The sequence below is a fragment of the Gymnodraco acuticeps genome, unplaced genomic scaffold (genome assembly GCF_902827175.1).
Source record: "Gymnodraco acuticeps unplaced genomic scaffold, fGymAcu1.1, whole genome shotgun sequence".
Taxonomy (NCBI): Eukaryota; Metazoa; Chordata; class Actinopteri; order Perciformes; family Bathydraconidae; genus Gymnodraco; species Gymnodraco acuticeps.
The window spans coordinates 564336-583760 of record NW_022992100.1 but is presented as its reverse complement, the minus strand read 5'-3'; the positions used below and the strand labels follow the sequence as shown (position 1 = coordinate 583760).

At 43.2% G+C, this 19425-nt stretch overlaps 1 protein-coding gene across 1 annotated transcript in view; it reads left to right on the top strand.

Moving 5' to 3' along the window:
- Window positions 1–19425, top strand: part of dlg3 (discs, large homolog 3 (Drosophila)) — an 83234-nt gene that overhangs the window by 42133 nt on the left and 21676 nt on the right. The window contains 8 exon segments of the mRNA XM_034202827.1: window positions 8912–8965; window positions 9733–9783; window positions 11102–11226; window positions 11534–11703; window positions 11841–11977; window positions 12733–12877; window positions 14350–14417; window positions 14419–14495. Of these exon segments, the coding sequence (XP_034058718.1) occupies window positions 8912–8965; window positions 9733–9783; window positions 11102–11226; window positions 11534–11703; window positions 11841–11977; window positions 12733–12877; window positions 14350–14417; window positions 14419–14495 (827 nt within the window).

Genomic DNA, 19425 nt, shown 5'->3' with positions numbered 1-19425 from the left:
CTCGACAGGATTTAGGGGATATGTAATGCGGAGGGGTCTAAGATGAAGAAGGGCAACAACAACAAAAAGCGCAAAGCATTCATGAGAAATGTGCAACACAAGCACACAGACATGAGCATCTGTTAGTCCTTATGCAGATTACAATGGAGGGCTGATTTTGCTGACTGGGAGGAGGGAGGGAGGGGGGGGGACAGCTGTCCAGAGTCATAGCACATCACCACGAGTGGAGCGGGTCAAATCTGGAGCTCCCATTTATCTGGAGAGTAACCTTCATTACCAGGGAACTCACTCAATGAGAAGTGTGAAGAATAGGAGAAATGAATTGACACCTGCACACAGCTTGTGAGGCGATGAGTGACTTTGATCAAAGGATCAGATCTTTTGTAGAGTGTGTTTCAAGATATGTCTTGTGTTGCAGTCTCGTGCAATATGATTGGAAAGTGCTTTTTAAATACTGCTCAGGTAGTATAATCTTAGATGTGATAAGATATTAATTTAATATCTCAGGATTCAGTAAAATACGCCGTTTACTGAGCAGGATTTTTATATGATCAATGTAAGAAAATAGCTTGATTTTGCCCAAAAAAAGCCATTAAATGTCATCAATTTTATTTGAACCACAAACGGTATTTGAATTAATAAAAACAGGATATCAGTATCACAATATGAAATGATGAATATGATTATAGAGTATTATGTCTATAGTGCTCATTATACAATAATTGTAATTTTTGTGATATTTTAAAACAAATACCATAATGTCCTTATAAAACAATATATTCATTGAGTGGTTCATTGAGCTTAAGAAACACTTTCAAATGATATGCATGTGATCAAGCACCTTAATTCTTTCTTTATTATATTGAGATAGAACACATACCTTCTTACACCAAGTTATAATGAAGCTTTTATGCTCGTAAAATCTAACATAGATTGTGAAATTCCCATAACTGAATCCCACATAATATTGAATCTTACACAGTATATGTGTCAAAATATACATTTTTGGCTAGCTCTACATCTGCGTATATATTATATTGTATACGTGCCACTGTCAACTCTTTACAGATATAATGGCAGAACAGCGCAGTTAATAAGTGGTTTCCAGTGTGTGATGAATCAGGAGGAAGATCACAATCAGCTGCTTGGACACAGTATCTGCATTTATTAAGACAGAGCTGAGAGGGTGAGATTAGGGGAGGTGGGGGAGGGTATGGGTAAGATAGGCAGCTAGTGATTTTCTCTTCAGTGTCTGACCTGAGGAAGTGTAAGATCCCCAAGCAGCTCTGTCAGCATCCCCTCACCCACGCAGCTCAATCAAATCAATAAAAAGTAGACAGCCAGTGTGCTGAACTAGAAGATGGCCATCAAGCTGCTCCTAAACCACCCAGCGTCTCCTCTTCACTCCTCTCTGTTTCCACTTTCCAGCTCCTCCGCTTCTTCTTCTTCTTCTGGCCTCAAACTGAATAAGAGACACCAGGTGGCACAATGGAGCAGAGCTGGAGAGTTAATTGAACTGTGAAACTTAATATGCAGCACTTGTCGTTGGGTTCAACTGGATTTTAAGAAGCTGATAATGTTTCACATCAATATTGCTAATAGGTCCTCAGCATTTTACTCTTTTCAGGGACCCAAAGAATAGACAAAGAGTATTTAGTGTTTTCCATTAAAAAAGTGCCAAAGAGGGGGTCATTAACAAAAGCAAAAAGGACAAGAAAACGTTTATTTAAACTTTTACTGAAACACAATAGAACACGCTTTCCCAAAAATCATTATGATGTTTTTGAACCAACATTCAAAAATCATGTTTAATTTGCAACGATATAACATTGAGAACATAACAAATCTTTACATTTCAGAAGTTAAAACACCACGTTTCGCATTTTTCATTTATTGGATGTATTGATTATTATTGTATCTTTTTTTTTTTTATTGAACAAACAATTTGTATGCATTTAAGGCTTGATGATTATGTGTTAACTGGTTAGGCTACAAATTAGAAAACCGAGAATAGTGAATAATTTCCAACGAAAATTGTCCAGCCAATGTTCCAAACATAAACAGTATTTAATCTACAATATGTTGATCATTAACTTGTACTTTTTTTGCCTGATAAATGGCTTAAATAACTAATGGATTATCACATAATGTCAAAATTGTTGTTGAATAAGCCTCTGTCTAGTATCTAATCAATAAATCAACTAATCATTTCAGCTTCACTTATATGAAATAACCCCCTTAATTATAGAATAGAAAAAGAACATTTGCACATTCCTTTGGTAGTATTCCTACAGTATTACATGTAGCCTGTGATGCTAAATGAATGGTTACCGAGCCATGAATTCATGCATGTTGTATGTGATACTCAGTGTTGTGCTAGTTACTGAAAACCAGTAACTAGTTGCCATTACTAGTTACTTCATTTCAAAAGTAACTCCGTTACTTTACTGATTACACCAAAAAGTAATGCGTTACTGTGAAAAGTAACGTTTTTGTTACTTGAAAAAATGTCTCCCATTAATGCCCTTATAGCCTTCATTTCAGTACTGTTATTGCATTGGAGAATAATACAATCTGTATTATATTATATGCAATCTGGATTGCATCGATATTAGCTGGCTTTCCATTTTTGTATATTCTTTCTCCAGGTAGTTGGAAAAAGTTTTCCGTCAAATATGCCGTGTGCCGCCCGGACATGGTATCATGCTAACTAGCTCCCTGAAAGCGGGTGACTCCACTGTAGCAATAGCCTGCATGTGTTCTACAACATACCGTGCAATGGCTTTATCGACTTTTCCCTGGCTAGCAGTCCCTTGGTTAAAATCCAGCCGCTGTTGCTTAGGTGGAGGTGGAGTGGCGTCGGCTGAGTCTCTGTGGTCTTAGCTACTAGCTTCGTCCCAGCATGTTGTTTTTGCAGATGTTTTAAGAGATTTGAATGACTGGTTTGGGCAGTAGATAGGATCTTTGACCCGCCAAGACACAACTTACATTTAACTAAAACGTTCTTTTCTTTGTGCTCGACAAAAGTGAAATAGTGAGAATATCTCCAGGTGGAGAAACTAGACTTGAGCTCCGCCGCCGCCGCCATGATAGTCTTGTTAGTAAACAACACAAACACGCCCACAGCGCGTCTCCGCATGTGACACAGGAAGTATCTAAGTACATTTACTCAAGTACTGTACTTAAGTACAGTTCTCATCTCTGTTCGCCTGGCTGTTGACTATATAAAAAAACTAACGGAGTAACGCACCATGTAGTAACGGTAACCGAGTTACTGAATGTAAAATGTAATGCGTTAGAGCACTAGTTACCGGCAAAAATAACGGCGTTAGTCTCAACACTGGTGATACTACATGCAGTGGCGTAGCGGAGGCCCCCGCACCCCCCGTGGTGCGGGGGAGCCCCGGAGCTTAGGGGGCCCCGCCCCCACTGTAGGCTATCCTCTTAGATTTCGTAACGCGGGAACAGGGCGCAGAGGGCGGGCCCCCCCCCCTCCCTGCTATGTTGCTACGTCATGTGTACGCTGCCTGTAGTAGTACAACAGTGTATCATTATAATTATTTGCTCACCTGCGATAGGGCTAGCCGGCTGATAACTAATGTTCATTGGCAGGCTGGGCAGCGTTCAAAACAAAGCGGGAAGCATTGCTCATATAAATAACGTTCATTAGTTGCGTTGCCGGTAAACATGAAAAATGAAGCGCCACTACCCAAGCGGTGCTCAGAAAAGCAAAATGAGAGCGAAAGCCGAACAGGAGAGGGCAAAACTACCTAAAATAACGTCATTGTTCCGGCAGGCAGCAAAGGTAGACGTAGACTCTAACGTTACTGCAGATAGACCGCTAGCAACCCCCCCCCGGCCGTCAGCTCCGAGTCCAGGCAGACAGCCCAGCAGCCCCGTTACAGCCGAGCCAGCTAGTCGTGCCTCGCGCTTCGAGACAGGTTAGACATTAGAATAATAGAAAGTTTTATTCGCCATAACCAGTAAGAGTATGCTACAGGTTACATTGGAATTGGAATCTAATCCGTTCATTTTTGCAGGTCAGCAAGAAGTCAGCCCCTCCGAGGCCAGTTCAGACATAGCCAAGGTTGCCCAGCCAGCTAGCCGTGCCCCGACAGTGACAGCAGCTCCCACCCACCCCAGGGACACGTTGGCCAGCGACAACTCTGTGACTGAATACCCTACTGATAGGGGGAAATTCCCTGTAGATTTAGAAGACGATGATGTTAAACGGTACATTCTGAATAACGGGCCATGCAAGCCTGAAGGGCCATTCAAAAGGGATGGGAAGGGAAGGTGCTTTTCAAAAGAGTTCTATAACAAAACATCCAAAATTGGATGTAGAATTCCGCGCAAGTGGCTATGTTACTCGCCATCTATGGACCGGGTGTACTGTGAGCAGTGCTGGCTGTTCGGTGACAGACCATCTGCCCATCACCTCCACCAAGCGTGGAGAATAGGAATAAATGATTGGCAGGGTCTCTCTAAAAAGATTAAGGAACACGAATTCTCTCACTCTCATTTGGCAGCATGTGTCGTGTATGATACGTGGAAAAATAATCTGACCATTGACGCGCAAATATCATCTGAGTTTAAGAGAGAGGTGGGGTTTTGAACCGAGGTCCTAACCAGAATAACTGATGTTACACTAACACTGGCCTCTCGCAACTCTGCTTTCCGGGGTCACAGAGAGAAAATAGGTGATATAGATAATGGTAATTTCTTATCTACCATAGAACTTATGGCGCGTTATGATCCAGTTCTGCAAAGGCTTATTGAAAGCAAAAAGAAGGTGCACTACCTAAGTCCTCAAACTCAAAACGAAATAATTTCATTGCTATCAAAAAAAGTGCAGGACACAATCATTACAGACATACAGAATTCAGAATTATATTCGATTATAATGGATACTACCCAGGACATTTCAAAAGTAGACCAACTGAGTCAAGTGTTCAGATATGTTACTATAGCAAATGATGAAAATGGAAACCCTACAGAGGTGAAAATAAACAAAAGTTTTTTGGGCTTCCATGCAGTCACAGACCAAACTGCTGCAGGTCTAGAGAGAGAAATTCTCGAATCGATGGAGAGAAAGGGGATACTACTTGGGAAGTGCTGCGGACAAGGATATGACGGGGCTAGCAATATGAGTGGCATCTACTCCGGTGTACAAAAACGCATAAGGGATAAAGAGCCCAACGCAGTGTACATTCATTGTGCTGCGCACAATTGAAACCTTGTACTCAATGACGCATGCCAAAATATACCTGAGATAAAAGACTTCTACGACACTGTTGAAAGGCTATATGTATTCTTTAGTGGAAGCATCAAACGATGGGAGCTTTTGGAAACACACCTCTCAGTGCCCAAGGCTGGCCAGCCTACACTGAAGAGACTATGCCCGACACGATGGACATCAAGACAAGACGCCGTCCAATCATTGCGGTTCTGTTATGCTGACATTATGCAAGCGCTAACTAAGATAGACTTGCTCTCCAAAAAAAGCGAGGAACGTGCCGAGGCGACTGGCTTGAAAAAGGCCATGGAGAGCTTTGAGTTTGTTGTAATGACTGTAATACAGGGCAAGGTCCTTGAAACAGTCAACATTGTGTCCCAAGCTCTCCAGCGTAAAGACGTGGACCTCTTACAGGCGACAGCAATGCTTGGTAACGCAACCGATACACTTGCCCAACTCCGAGGAGAGTTTGATGGCTTAAAAGCGCACGCGCTAGTGTTAATTTCGTCAGCTATTTTTTAATTTAGTTTTAGTCTTAGTCCTGTGTTAAATTTTCTTTTTAGTTTTAGTCATATTTAGTCACCTTCATCCTGTTTTTAATTAGTCAAGTTTTAGTCGACTAAAAGTCTGAGCATTTTAGTCTTATTTTAGTCGACTAAAACAGTAAACATTTTAGTCAAGATTTAGTCGACTAAAAGTCTGAGCATTTTAGTCATATTTTAGTCAAAGAAAACTAATTATTTTAGTCTACTTTTTGTCAATGAAAACTGTTGAGTCTTTTTTAGTCATCAGATTATATAGAACATTTCAGTCAAACTAGTCTAGCCAAAACCAATAATTTGTCATTTTAGTATATATAAATAAATAAGATTATATCTTGTCCTTATTTGATGAAAAACACAGGTTGAATGATTAAAAGAATGCAGCTTTGCAGAGAGGATCTGCTCAGGTTTGTGGTGTTTTCACCAGCTGTGTTATGGCCACATTGCTTCCCTTCTGATAAAACAATGCATTCGCTTTTTTTCTCCGCCTCATTGTAGCGAAAATGGGCCCAAATATCACATCGTTTCTTTCGCCCAAGCAGTGGTGGCTTTAGACTTTTTCGTTGTCAGTCATTTTGATGGACAGGATCGTAACATTTCCGTCATAATCCATTATTATCCGTCGAGTGCACAATTTGTCTCTCACTCGCGCTGACGGGGGGGGGGGGGGGTCTTCGGTTAACGCGAGTGCGACCACTGCTCCCAAGCCCTGTTGTTGCCATTTTATTTTCTGTTAAATAAGGTTAGTTAGACCATGAGTTAGATCCGAGTCTTCCTGACAGTTCACAGTGTGCCGCTGCCCGGTGTAATTCAAATATACCGCCGCGCGCAGCACGGACACACAGCTGCTGCCCTGCCGCAGCGCCGGAAATGGAACTGCTGGGAGAAAAACCGACTATCAGAGATGTAACGTTATCTTTGATAATATTTCGTCTCCTCATTTTTCGTCAACGAAAGTAAAGAGAGATTTTGGCATAGTTTTTATTTTGTAAACTACATTTTCGTCTCGTCACTTTTCGTCAACGATATTGCATGATGATTTCGTTACAGTTATTGTTTACTGCCGTCGGTGCCGTCTCGTCATCGTCTCGTTTTCGTCATGGAAAAAAAGGTCGTTGACGAACATATTTCGTCATAGTTTTAGTCAACGAAATTAACACTAGCACGCGCAAGACCTGGCATCCTCATGGGGTGTCCACAGTCTCTTCAAAGACAGACACGCAAGGCGCACAAAGAGGCACTTTTCAGAGCTTTGCGAGGACCAGCGGCTCCAAGACCCAGGGGAGCATTTTAGAGTGGCGGTATTTTACGCAAATATCGATATTGTCGTTGCCCAACTCAAAAATCGATTTGTTGGAATGAGCGAAGTTGCACAGTGATTTTCTTTTCTGCTTCCCCGCAAACTTTTGCGTGCAACAGACAAGGATCTGTCTGAGTCCGCAAGTGCTTTATCAGGCCAGTATAAAGACGACCTGTCAGCCGAGTTTCCTTTCCAGATCCTGTCCCTCCGTAATGCTCTTAGGCCTACTATAAAGAAAATTGAGCGTGTAACAATCAAAGACCTTGCACAAACCCTGCTCATTGAAAATCAGTCCATTTGGCCAAGTATCCCTGATGTTGCCACAGCACTGAAATTGTTTTTAACTATACCCGTGACTGTTGCCAGTGCTGAGAGATCTTTCTCAAAACTTAAATTAATAAAGACATATTTGAGGAGCACAATGTCACAAGAGAGACTGTCTGGGTTAGCAGTCTTTAGTATTGAGAGCCGACGCGCGCGCAGTATAGATTTAAAGACTGTTATACAGGACTTTGCGCAGAAGAATGCCAGGAGATGCGCTCGTATAAAATAATAGGCCTACAAAGCAGCTTCACCTTAGCATGTGTTCTTTGCAGGTGTTTGTTGAGGTTTGACGTGGTGTTTCCAGCAGTGGATAATAGCTTCTGGCCTGGACACAGTTTGCACCTCACCGTCACATTCCTGTCTATTCTTCGGACGAACTCAAAGTAATGGGCATACCTCCACCCCTCGAGAGTTATCGCTGACTCAGCCATGTTTATGCAGCACTGCACGTGGAGATGTGGACGCGCAAGTCGCGCAGATTACGTACATATAAACCTACAAAGTACTTATATAGTAAATTAAAAAATAATTATTTTTGTGTAGTTGTATATTGCAATAATAATGTATGATTGTCACAAAATCCCACGGCACACCCGGACTTGCCTCACGGCACACCAGTGTGCCGCGGCACACCGTTTGGGAACCACTGGCCTATAGGATGTGTTTTATTTGTTTGTTTTTTGTAGGCTACTTTTATTTTATACAGAATGTTATATATATGTGAACCGTTCCGTTGTGTGAACTCCAATGATGATAGGCTATAACGTTCTACAATATACCTTCATGTTACAAAAAATACACAGCCACTTGTTTGTATTTGTCAATGATGTTTAAATCAGATGTATATTATTATACAGTTCCTACTGACCTTACTGTTTAAATCAGATGTATATTATACAGAAAGTTCCTACTGACCCTATACTGTTTAAATCAGATGTATCTTTATACAGAAAGTTCCTACTGACCTATAGGCCTACTGTTTACAAAAGATGCCTGAAAAAATAAACATTTAAAAAAGTGGCCGCGATGTCTATCCCATGTCACTCTATTATTGATTTAGGGCCCCATGGTCCGACCTGCGGGGGAGCCCCGAAATATTGCGCAACGCCACTGACTACATGGTGATATTTGTGTGTGTGAAAAGGGAAGAGGATGTGGGATAAACGTATTGTCCCACCGGCTGAAACCACAAGCTGGTTTCTTTTAGCAGGTGACCGCAGGACGTCCGGCTGTGTCGGTTAATAAGCAGCGGTCTCTCTGCCCCAGTCCTCATTCTCAGTCCTCACACCTTTCCAACATCCACACACACACACACACACACACACACACACACACACACACACACATACACACACACACACACACACACTCTCCTCCCCAAGGAAATTCACCGACTGTTCCCATGGCATCCGTTCACTTTGCTCCCCAGTAATGGTGTGTGTACCGCATTACGTCTGTGTGCTTCCAGCCTCACACACTGAGATAATATGTATCTCTTCATATTCACAGGCCAACCCTCCCCCCATCATCGTCAACGCAGACTCACTAGATGCAGGCCCTTATGTAAGTATATGTTCTCTCTCTCTGTACAGTATATATCTGGCTCATTCACACTCCCTCTGTGTCAGCGCATGAGCGTGTGTATTTGTATATAATAATAATAATATATACATTTTATATAGCGCTTTTCTGGACCCAAAGACGCTTTACATTTGGGAGGGGGGTATACAAACAAAACAAAAAACAGAGACAAAGCCAAAAAGAAACAAAACACAACAGAAAAGCAGTCAGGAGGAAGTTGATTAAGAGGGGGGGGGCTTATAGATAAAGAGTTGAAGAGGTGGGTTTTGAGGTGGGACTGGAACAGGGTGAGGGACTCAGACTCACGGAGGTCTTGGGGGAGTGAGTTCCAGAGCTTCGGGGCTGCCACAGAGAATATAGTATATGTGAAAAGCCATCCTCCTGCTAGCAACATGCTGTTTGCCATGTGGACTGTCATCCATTATCCTATTGACCCCGCCTGTTTGTGGTGAATGTGCACTCTGCAGCTGCACATGTACATGTAGTATCACACTGCAGGTGTATTTTAGGAAATAAAGCCACATTTGAATGCAGCATATCAGGAATTGAAACGTGCTATTTTTAGTAAGTGATATAATCTAGTGAATGTATCTTCAGTATATTTTGATCACAACCCTATTCTCCAGGGATTATAGTGTGAAGGATTTAGCTGAAACATTTGCATGCTTCTCTTTTTTTGTTAATCTATTTTTAAAATATGCCATAATTCAGTCTCACGTAACAAACCATTGTGCTTTTTGTTTTGACAGGTAAATGGCAGTGATGGGATGTACAAATACGAAGAGATAATTTTAGAGCGGGTGAGTTTTACCAGTTGCTTTTTACATTTCGTTCCACAATACACACTCTCCTCTATAATGTATTCCCTGCATGATGGATGGATATCTCCCCACTAGGTGGTAGTAAGAACCTCAGTCTTCAAATATTGGGCTTGAAGAACATGAAAACCATAGAAAACTCTTAATTACTGTACATTTATGAGAATCATATGTGATATTATGTGTTAGTGAACTAATGGCTGTTACATCAGTGCAGTTATAGCGCCTCATGTGAGTATGAGCACAGACTAATGGCAGTGAGGCATAGCTTTTTACATAATCCTGATGCACATGTCATAAACAGACGCCAGAAATGTAAAGTGCTCTCCTGTTCAATTGTTCAGCAGGCACCACTGCACTTGTCAGCGGCGGTTCAGCTTGTAGTGGCAGAGCTATATGTTTCTACTCTCATTACTCAACCCACATATAGATGCACCTCCGATCCCATGATAGATGCACACTGTCTCTCTGCCCCTTCCTCTCTAAGTGGCATTTCTGCATGCGGCGGGCTTAAATAAGCTATGCAAAGTCACACTTTAAAAGGTCTGTGGGTGTGTAACATTGGTTGGTAAGGCCCGGTGTACTCTTCCCGAGCAGCACACTGGGAGGCCTCAGCTTCCCTCTGTCCTAATTTGTTGCGATCGTTGCTCATTAATTATAGAAAAAAAGAAAGTGAAGTCTTTTCTCAGCTGTCTTGTTTGCTGCCTGTCTCTGTGGCCAGGGCTGTCAGAAGCAGCAGTGCGCCCGGACCCACTGGATCCAAATGGGTCCTCTGTCATTTCAGGATCAGGGAAGACATGGAGGCTGTGGTTTCTGCCTCCTGCAGTGAGTGAGACGCTCTGTATCACGCTTCTCAGCTCATCTTTACGTTACATCATAAATCCACTTTTCTGTGGACACAGGGCATTCGTAACACTGATGCCTCTCTGTGGGTTGACAGAGTAAGCGTGACATTTTGAATGAAGAGTCCTCTTCTAATGAAATACATGGCATTATCATTTGTCACGTGCAAGGACAAACACACACACACACACACACACACACACACACACACACACACACACACACACACACACACACACACACACACACGTGTTCAAGAACATGGACATCAGAAATGCCTTGTGAGATCCCTGGAGCAGTTTACATCGATCACGTGTTCCTCGGAGATACTAATACACTTAAGAGCCACATTGCACTGACCCTGAGCCCGCATTGAGTCCATCACTTACATCTAAGTGTATGTGTGTTTGTCGTTTATGGTACCATACTGAAAATGCCAATCATAACCTGTGTGCAGGGGAACTCTGGCCTGGGCTTCAGCATTGCTGGAGGAATAGACAATCCCCACATTCCTGATGATCCGGGGATCTTCATCACTAAGATTATCCCTGGAGGAGCAGCTGCTATGGATGGAAGGCTGGGGTGAGTTCCCTTCCTCTCTTCCTCCCTTCCTCCACCTCACCTCCTTTCCTTGTTTTCAATCTCCTCTGCAGCAGAGCTGTGGGGGGAGGAAGACTTTCTACAGCCCTCTGCCCCCAGGCTCTTTGTGTTTCCTCAAAGTTATGATTCACAAACTGAAGCCTAAAACATGCAAAAATAATGATATGGAGTGCTTTTTTATGTGCGTTGGAGGTTTTTGATTACATTGGCCATACTAGGGTCCCTCCTATCTTCTGTTGACTGACAGGGTAGGTGTGTGGGATTCATATTAAAAGGTTTCCCTCCACAGGGTGAATGACTGCGTGCTGCGTGTGAACGACGTGGACGTGTCCGAGGTGGTTCACAGCCGGGCGGTGGAGGCCTTGAAGGAGGCGGGGCCAGTGGTGAGGCTGCTGGTCCGACGGAGGCAGGCTCCACCCGAAACGATCCTGGAGGTCAACCTGCTGAAAGGGCCCAAAGGTCGGGTTTCACATCGCACTACACACACTACAATAGAAATGGAGATTAAATCTGAAAAAAAAAAAAAAAAAAGGGTTAAATCAGAGGTTTTTCATTGTACATGTATTGACTTTCTGATTGTGTTTATTACTCAACAGGGCTTGGATTCAGCATCGCTGGAGGGATTGGAAACCAACATATCCCGGGAGATAACAGCATCTATATTACCAAGATCATAGAAGGAGGAGCTGCCCAAAAAGATGGACGACTGCAGACTGGAGACCGCCTGCTAGCTGTAAGAGCCTTCCTCTGACACAGACACATACTGAGGGTTCAAATCTAAATCTGCCCATTTTAGATACTCATGTAGTTCTGTGCGACTTAGAAAGGAAAGCAGCTATTGTTGTTAGTAGTGATAACAAACATTTATTGCTTTAGCCGGGCATGTTTGATGACTGAATGTCTATGGGACATAAGAACTTTACATTTACTAGTACAACCCACATGAGCTTTTATGATTTTGTGCATAATCAATAATCTACCATTTGGGCAATAAGGTGGGACAATAAAAGGCAATTAGCTACGACTGTATCACTTTCATATTAAGGTGAAAAAATTAAACATCCAATGCTCAGTTAACACATGCTGCACTGTGAGTAATTTACAAAGAGCACATCACTTTTTTGTCATTGAATATTTAACAAAAAATTGATGTAATATATGAAGTGTTAAAAAAATACTTTTGACTGACAGTATGTTTGCAGAGAATTGGATCTGAAAAGAGAAACTGGTGAAATTCAGCACATCTTAAGAACCCCTACCTACTGCTTTGACCTCTGTTAACGCCGCGCGGCACACCAACCTTCCTCTCTGCCGTTTGAATGCACCGAAATCTCACAATACCTCACAGCTATGATTCATTATTGTGTTGGCTGGTGTGATGGCTGCTGTGATGCATGATGTTGTCACACTAAAGCAAAGACACGAGGTGTTCAAGTGTTGATACAAGGAATTTTGTTCACCCCTCTTCTCTTTTCTTGACAAACTCAGGTGAACAACATCGTGCTACAAGACGTGCGTCATGAGGAGGCCGTGGCTGCGCTGAAGAACACCTCCGACATGGTTTACCTCAAGGTGGCTAAGCCGGGACCTGTGCACCTCAACGACATGTACGCCCCCCCAGACTACTCAAGCAGTACGTATCTACCTCTTCCTGTTGCTCCAGTCAGGATGCAAACAGAGTTAACACAGTCCAAATGCAAAAACTATATTTTATAAGCAGCCAGCTCCAAAACTAGAACAGGTTTATTTATATAAAGTATTTGATTGAAAGTAAAGGGTGATTTCTAAGTCAAGGTACAGTAGGAGCGTTTTGCACTAGGAATCTTTTTTATCTTTATCGGAGATGTTGAATTTTAGAGTTGGATCACTGTTCTCTCCCCAATACTGCTATGCCCAGACACCCACATGGTCACACACACACACACACACACACACACACACACACACACACACACACACACACACACACACACACACACACACACACACACACACACACACACACACACACACACACACACACACACACACACACACACACACACACAATCCTACCCACAGCAACAACGAGCGCAGCTCTCTGCCTCCCACTGAGTGAGGATAGTTTCTCACATCCCACCTGCTCATGAGAGCCCACGATCTTGAGCTGCAGCTTCTCAAATGTTCTCAGAACAGCGATTTAGTATAAGAGCGGGCTATTGAATGCTTTTTGTATGTTCTGAATGTTTGCAGGGTTTAAGCCAACCTCTAATGCAGACTTAACCCCGCTCTGACAGTATAACCCGTGGTCAGCTGATCTGGATTTGAAGCCCTTGTTGTTAACATGCTCAGCTGCCTCCATCTAAAACGTAGATTCAGGGGAAAAGAGTGTTTAAATGCTTGTGATCTGTCTTTGTGTGCATGCCGAAAGACTACACTTTTTTTTTAGAAAAGAGGCTAAGGAGATTTAAAACAACATCAAGTCTAGATTACTGAATAAGCTCTGCTGCGGGAATAAAAGGCCATTTCCTAAACGTCATTTTGGTTCTTTAAAGGGAAATTCTGGCTTTGTACAAGCTGGGTCCTATTTTTGTAGTTTTGGCCACGATTCCTCTTGCTAATAATAATCATTGTTCCAACCAACTCAATTGTGAAGATTTGGAAACAAACAAACCCACAGATTGGGCAAACTTATTTGGAAGAGAAACTCAAGGCAAGTGTTAAAATGATCGCTCGAACTGTTTGATCATGTACAGTAGAGCTTACAGAGAGACTTTGACCTTTAATCTGCTGTAACTGCCATAGTTGTGTGCAAACTATTTTCTTGTGCACTATCAATAAATGCTGATAAAGGCCTCAGGACAGATGTATGTATGTGGCGTTTTATAAAGCTATATCCAACATCAATAATAGGATATTTTGGTTCAATTGTTGTCAATCAATCAGATCAGAAAACATAATCAAGATCCCACAGGCGTCCAAGAATTTAATGAAGCTAAGCAAGGGGAGAGGAGGGGAGTATTTTGATTGAAATCTTGCTTTACAGTTGCTCAGTGTGCAGTGCTCGGTGTTGCGTGTGTTGTACTCACTCTGTCTTTCTCTCTACTGGCATGGCCCTCCCTCCAGCCTTCCCCACCATGGTAGACAACCACGTCGGCCACAACTACATGGGGGCCATGGAGCCCAAGCCAGTGTACCCCGCCGCCCCAGGTCACCCCGTCCAGGTACTCGCCTGTTCCCCGCCACATGCTGGGGGAGGAAGACTTCACAAGGTATGTTACAGACCGGTTCCTCCATGAATGACTCTCCTCTCTTATGTGACCCTCACACAGGCTCCACGAGTGTACATATGAACGATTGTAATGCATAAACTTGCATTGGTGGTGGATATCAACTCAATGCCATTATGCGGTTGTAGTCAGTAGTGTAAATCATTTCTGTGGAACTGAATTGCACATCACTACATTACATATGTATATTATTTGTAGGTTTGCATGGGTTTCTCTTTTCCTCCGTTTTGTTGCTTTTTATAGAGGTGTTGTGTAAGGTGATGTGGTTAATTTTGAACAATACATGAACGTACAGCAATTTAAAACGCTCTTGTGAAGTGTTTCATGGACAAAATAGGTTTTAGCTTATAAGGGTTCTGGCGGTGCATACTGTATTTTAGCTGGGACAGTGTGTGGTGGCTGTGTGCTGACCAAATACTTTGCAGAGAGGCTTCTTGTCACTTCTTGTACTTGTTATGACTGTGTTTTAACCTTTGACCTCCTATCCAAGTACTGGATCAGAAGTAGCATTCATAGAGGCTTGATTGGAGTGCCCCACAAGGCCTTGAGTCATCTTAACCCACAGCTTGGGGCAGGGGGCTGTATTCCCCCCTGTGTGTGCGTGACTGCATGCAGGCGTTTATGCGTGTCTGCGTGTTGTGGAGTGAACGTGTTACCCGATGAGTGTCCGTTACGTGGCCCTGTAATGTCCTTGTACAAGCTGTCTACATGACTTGTATGTGCATTTGTCGCCTGTTTGTTGGTATGTGTGCTTTATATGTGTCCTACACTTGTTCCGTTCACTGTGATTCCTGTACCCCACAGCAGGGCTGAACCTATTTACAGTGTCATCCACAAACCTGGGGACATCAAGGTGCCCCAGGCCCTCTACAGAGGCTTCTGTCCTTCCCCTGCTCCCTTGTGCCAAGGTCCACTCCCCTTCTCTGGCAGGTACTAACCTAGACCATCACGCCTTGCTTAGCTAACCCTCCTCTGTATAGCTTAGCAACTGGATCTGGCAACAGACCGGAGTAGAGCCAGACAGGGACTACTGCCTTACTTTGTGTACAAACTACACAAGAAGAAGAGGAGGAGGAGGAGGAGAAAGATGGCAATGGACTTCTTTTAGCTTTCTGTTTGTGTGTTTGCATGTACATGTTTCCTCACCTTATGTCTACCTTACTGCTTTGTATGTTGTCACTTTTAGTATGTTGCCGCTTTTTATGTTTCCAATGAAAAACTAAATACTACAAAAGCAAATTGTGTAGTATTTAAAAGCAAGCGTTTTATAAAAATTAGCTTATTATTTCTCACCCTTTGTGTGTTTGTTTTTTTGCTCTACTTAATTTCACAGTCATTATTTGTCCATACATTTTGCTACTAACCTGCTCACATGTATGATTCTAAACCATTACGGCCCTGTTTAAAGCAGTTTAAAATGGAGCTGTACCTGCTCCTCACAAACACATCTCCACAGGAGTGCAGCTGAAAGGGCTTCACGCTCCCACAAGCTGCTCGATTCCATCTGTCAGGAGGCTTCGACAAAACCAAGCCTCCATCTCGGGCCAAGCTACTTTCATGAGGACAATAATATACGTGATACTTATGGCAATGTGTTTGGAATAACCAAATGTGCAAAAGGCCTCGCTTTAGTTTCATTTATTTGTTTTCCTTTGTATTCACCGTCTTCCTACCCTGCTTCACCTCATGGATGAATGCTCTGGTGTTTCAGTGTGTGAACCATTGCTTTCTATGTTATGTGTTTGTGTTGAATGTAGCTTATATTGTGTGCCATAAATGCCGTGTGTGTGTGTGAGAGAGAGAGAGAGAGAGAGATGAGGAGAGAACGATTGTGAGAGAGAGAGAGAGGAGAGAGAGAGAGAGAGAGAGAGGATGGGAGAGAGAACGAGAGAGATGAGAGAGGAGAGAGAGAGAGAGAGAGGAGAGAGAGAGAGAGAGAGAGAGAAGGAGAGAGAGAGGGGAGAGGAGAAGGAGAGAGAGAGAGAAGAGAGAGAGAGAGAGGAGAGAGAGGAGAGAGAGAGGGAGGAGAGAGAGAGAGAGAGAGGAGAGAGAGAGAGAGAGAGAGAGATGTTGGTGTGGTTGTAGCTCAAGTCAGGTTGTTGTTCTGTATAAGAAAGGGCAGTACAGGAGGATGGGAGGGCTGACCGGGGCCACCCAACATAAATATTCTTCTTTGCAGCGTTGGAATGTTTTGCCTGCTGCTCTACAGTATGAATGTAAATATAAACACAGAGTCGTGCTGTTACCATAAATGTAATGGGGGAGTAAGAGCCTGATCCGGTGCGAGCCAGCGGACCAGTAGCAGCAGACTGTCCTGCAGCTGTCATGATTCATCTGCACACTGGGAAAACCAGGCCATGCACTCAGGTCTTACCCGTCTCATCACCAGTGCTGCCAGCGCCGATCACACACACATACTGTGTACACCGAGACATTTGCTCACGATGTGCTGAGTGACACATGCGAGCCCACACGCAGATACATACAATCTGAGTAGGGTATTCTGATCCGACTTTTTTAGTCTGGATCAATACCTGTGTGTCTTGTATTGCTCAAGACCTGGCCGATCACAGTGTCTAATTCATAAGCTGCATGCTTCACTGTGTAAATAACTGAAATACTTGATATGTAACACGACATCAGGCTTGGCTTTTTGACATTGCTTTCCTATCTTTGTAAAACAAAATTGACACATAATTACATGGATATAAATGTGCTTCCTATATATATTATTAAAAATGATAAATGGAACACGAGCAACTTGGTAAACAATCTCAAAATAAAAACAAGAATTGTAATTCGAATGTAAACCTTAACAATATAGCAACAAATGAGTCAATTTTAATTCCAGTAAATAAAATATAAACTGAATCAAATCAAGAATCAAATTAACACCTGATCCATCTATTTTAATATCGGTATCGCCGCATCCTTAGCTTTAATTGAACCCACAATTATGACACTGACACATACATGCTGGTATTCTTCCTGCAATGAGAGCGGCTCACATACTGTGGCCATGTATTCACCTATTTGTCTTATGTCCGCTGCATAATCAGAAAAAAGTGTCCCGAAGAACATCATGGCTAGCAATCAGCTGGATCACAATCAAATCAGACAGACAAATAGCAGACCCCTCCCTCCCGCCCCTGCAGCTTCCCCATTGGCTCCAGCCAGTAGGGGTTATTTTCGTTGGAAGCTGTAGTAAGCGCAGGCTTCCGCAGAAGTGGAGCAGGCTGGTTGTGAGGAATGAGTCAGAGCTTGTATCGGCCCTCTGCCCATCTGCACATCCCCCTCAGTGGTGTCATCGCAGACACATCCTCCCCCTTCTCCATCTGATATTGCCCCTTTCTTCTGGAGATAAGTCAGTACTGTACATCCTTGTCTCTGTCCACAGTGGACTTTATACGAGATACAACCTCTGTTTAAATATGCATGCGTAGTGTAAACATACTGTGTGCCGTGGTGACAGTGTGCACCATCACAGCCTTACGTACACACAACAATGCTTCTAAGGCTGCTTTGTTCATGCACAGCTTACGTAAATGCAGAAGCCTGTGGACTGCAGCAGCAGGTGAGCTAATCAGTAACTATGTGTGTCTCATGCAAAAACACAAGACCTTTGACTGATCTGCTCAATAATTCAAGCATCAATAATTAGAAATGCTAAGAGCTTCTTAAAAGCTGCAAAAGCAAAAAAGGGGAGTTTGAAATAAAAATAAATCACAGCGGGATTCAGCCGAGTACTCGTCTTAGGTGTTAATCATTCATCCCTCCAGTTTTATTCTTAGTCACAGTGAGAGGCATGAAAATCTTTGACTGTCTATCACCTTAGCAGTGAATACATTTTTCCCTGTCAAAGGAGAAGAAAATAGCCGGCCATGACGAAGAGGCAGTGACCAAAAATCTATGGGGGAAATTTCAGCAGTGAAAAGGAAGACAGTGACAAAGCAGTATTTAAATGTTAACAGTATACACCTCTATACATAAGCTGATGTAATCCATTTGTGGGGGAAAGGGAGGGATAAAATGCTGCGAGAGGTAGTGTCTGTCTGTGGAAAATGGCGTCCATCTGCAGTGTCCACCATTAATCAGCCAAGCAGAGCCAATTACTGTGCTGAGTCCCGGGCAGCGTGACCCGCTGAACCCCGCAGCCCAGATCTCCATTCACAGCTTTAGGATCGAGCTGCAACCGCCTCGGCCAAAACCCTGAAGCAGACAGGGAAAATATAGCGGTGGGAGGGGGAGTAGGTTTTGAATTAGAGAAAAGAGTCGCAGGAGAAATGGCTGGGCATAGAGAAAGGGCTTTTACCGCTCAGTAACTGTTTACATTCCTGGCAAGGATGAAAAGGCAAAGGGGGAAAGGAGGGGGAGGAAGGTCTTGTGATAGGGAGCGAGGACATTAAAACTGTAGGAATTCACTCCCATTTTGCATGAGATTATCCAGGCGATTCACATCCTATGGACTGACTGTACACGCAGAAACACACTCATGCATGCTGCACCAACTGTACAAATGGAGGTTGCTGGCCTAACGCTTTTAAAATATTCCACAGCAGTCTGCACAATATTTCCCATGAGGGAATCATGCTTCCAGCGTGCAGCCAGGTCACAGATTATGGGGGCGTCAAATTAAAGGCCAGAACATCGTGAAAGTCAGTTCATGTTTGTTTACACTCTGACAAATGAGCTGAGCGCTTCTGGGAATCTTTCTGCCTATTCTCCAGAGGGCCGAGGCTGACACACTGGAATGCTGGTGTACTGTATTGGAGGATTTTGGAGGGGACATTATAGTGTGACAGGAGATGAAACTTGGATAACCTCCAGTTCGACACATCCAATGCTCTTGTTGTTATGCAGTCCTGGTTATTCCAGATGTGAGGGAGGGGGGGGTTGGCCTCTTCTTGAAGAA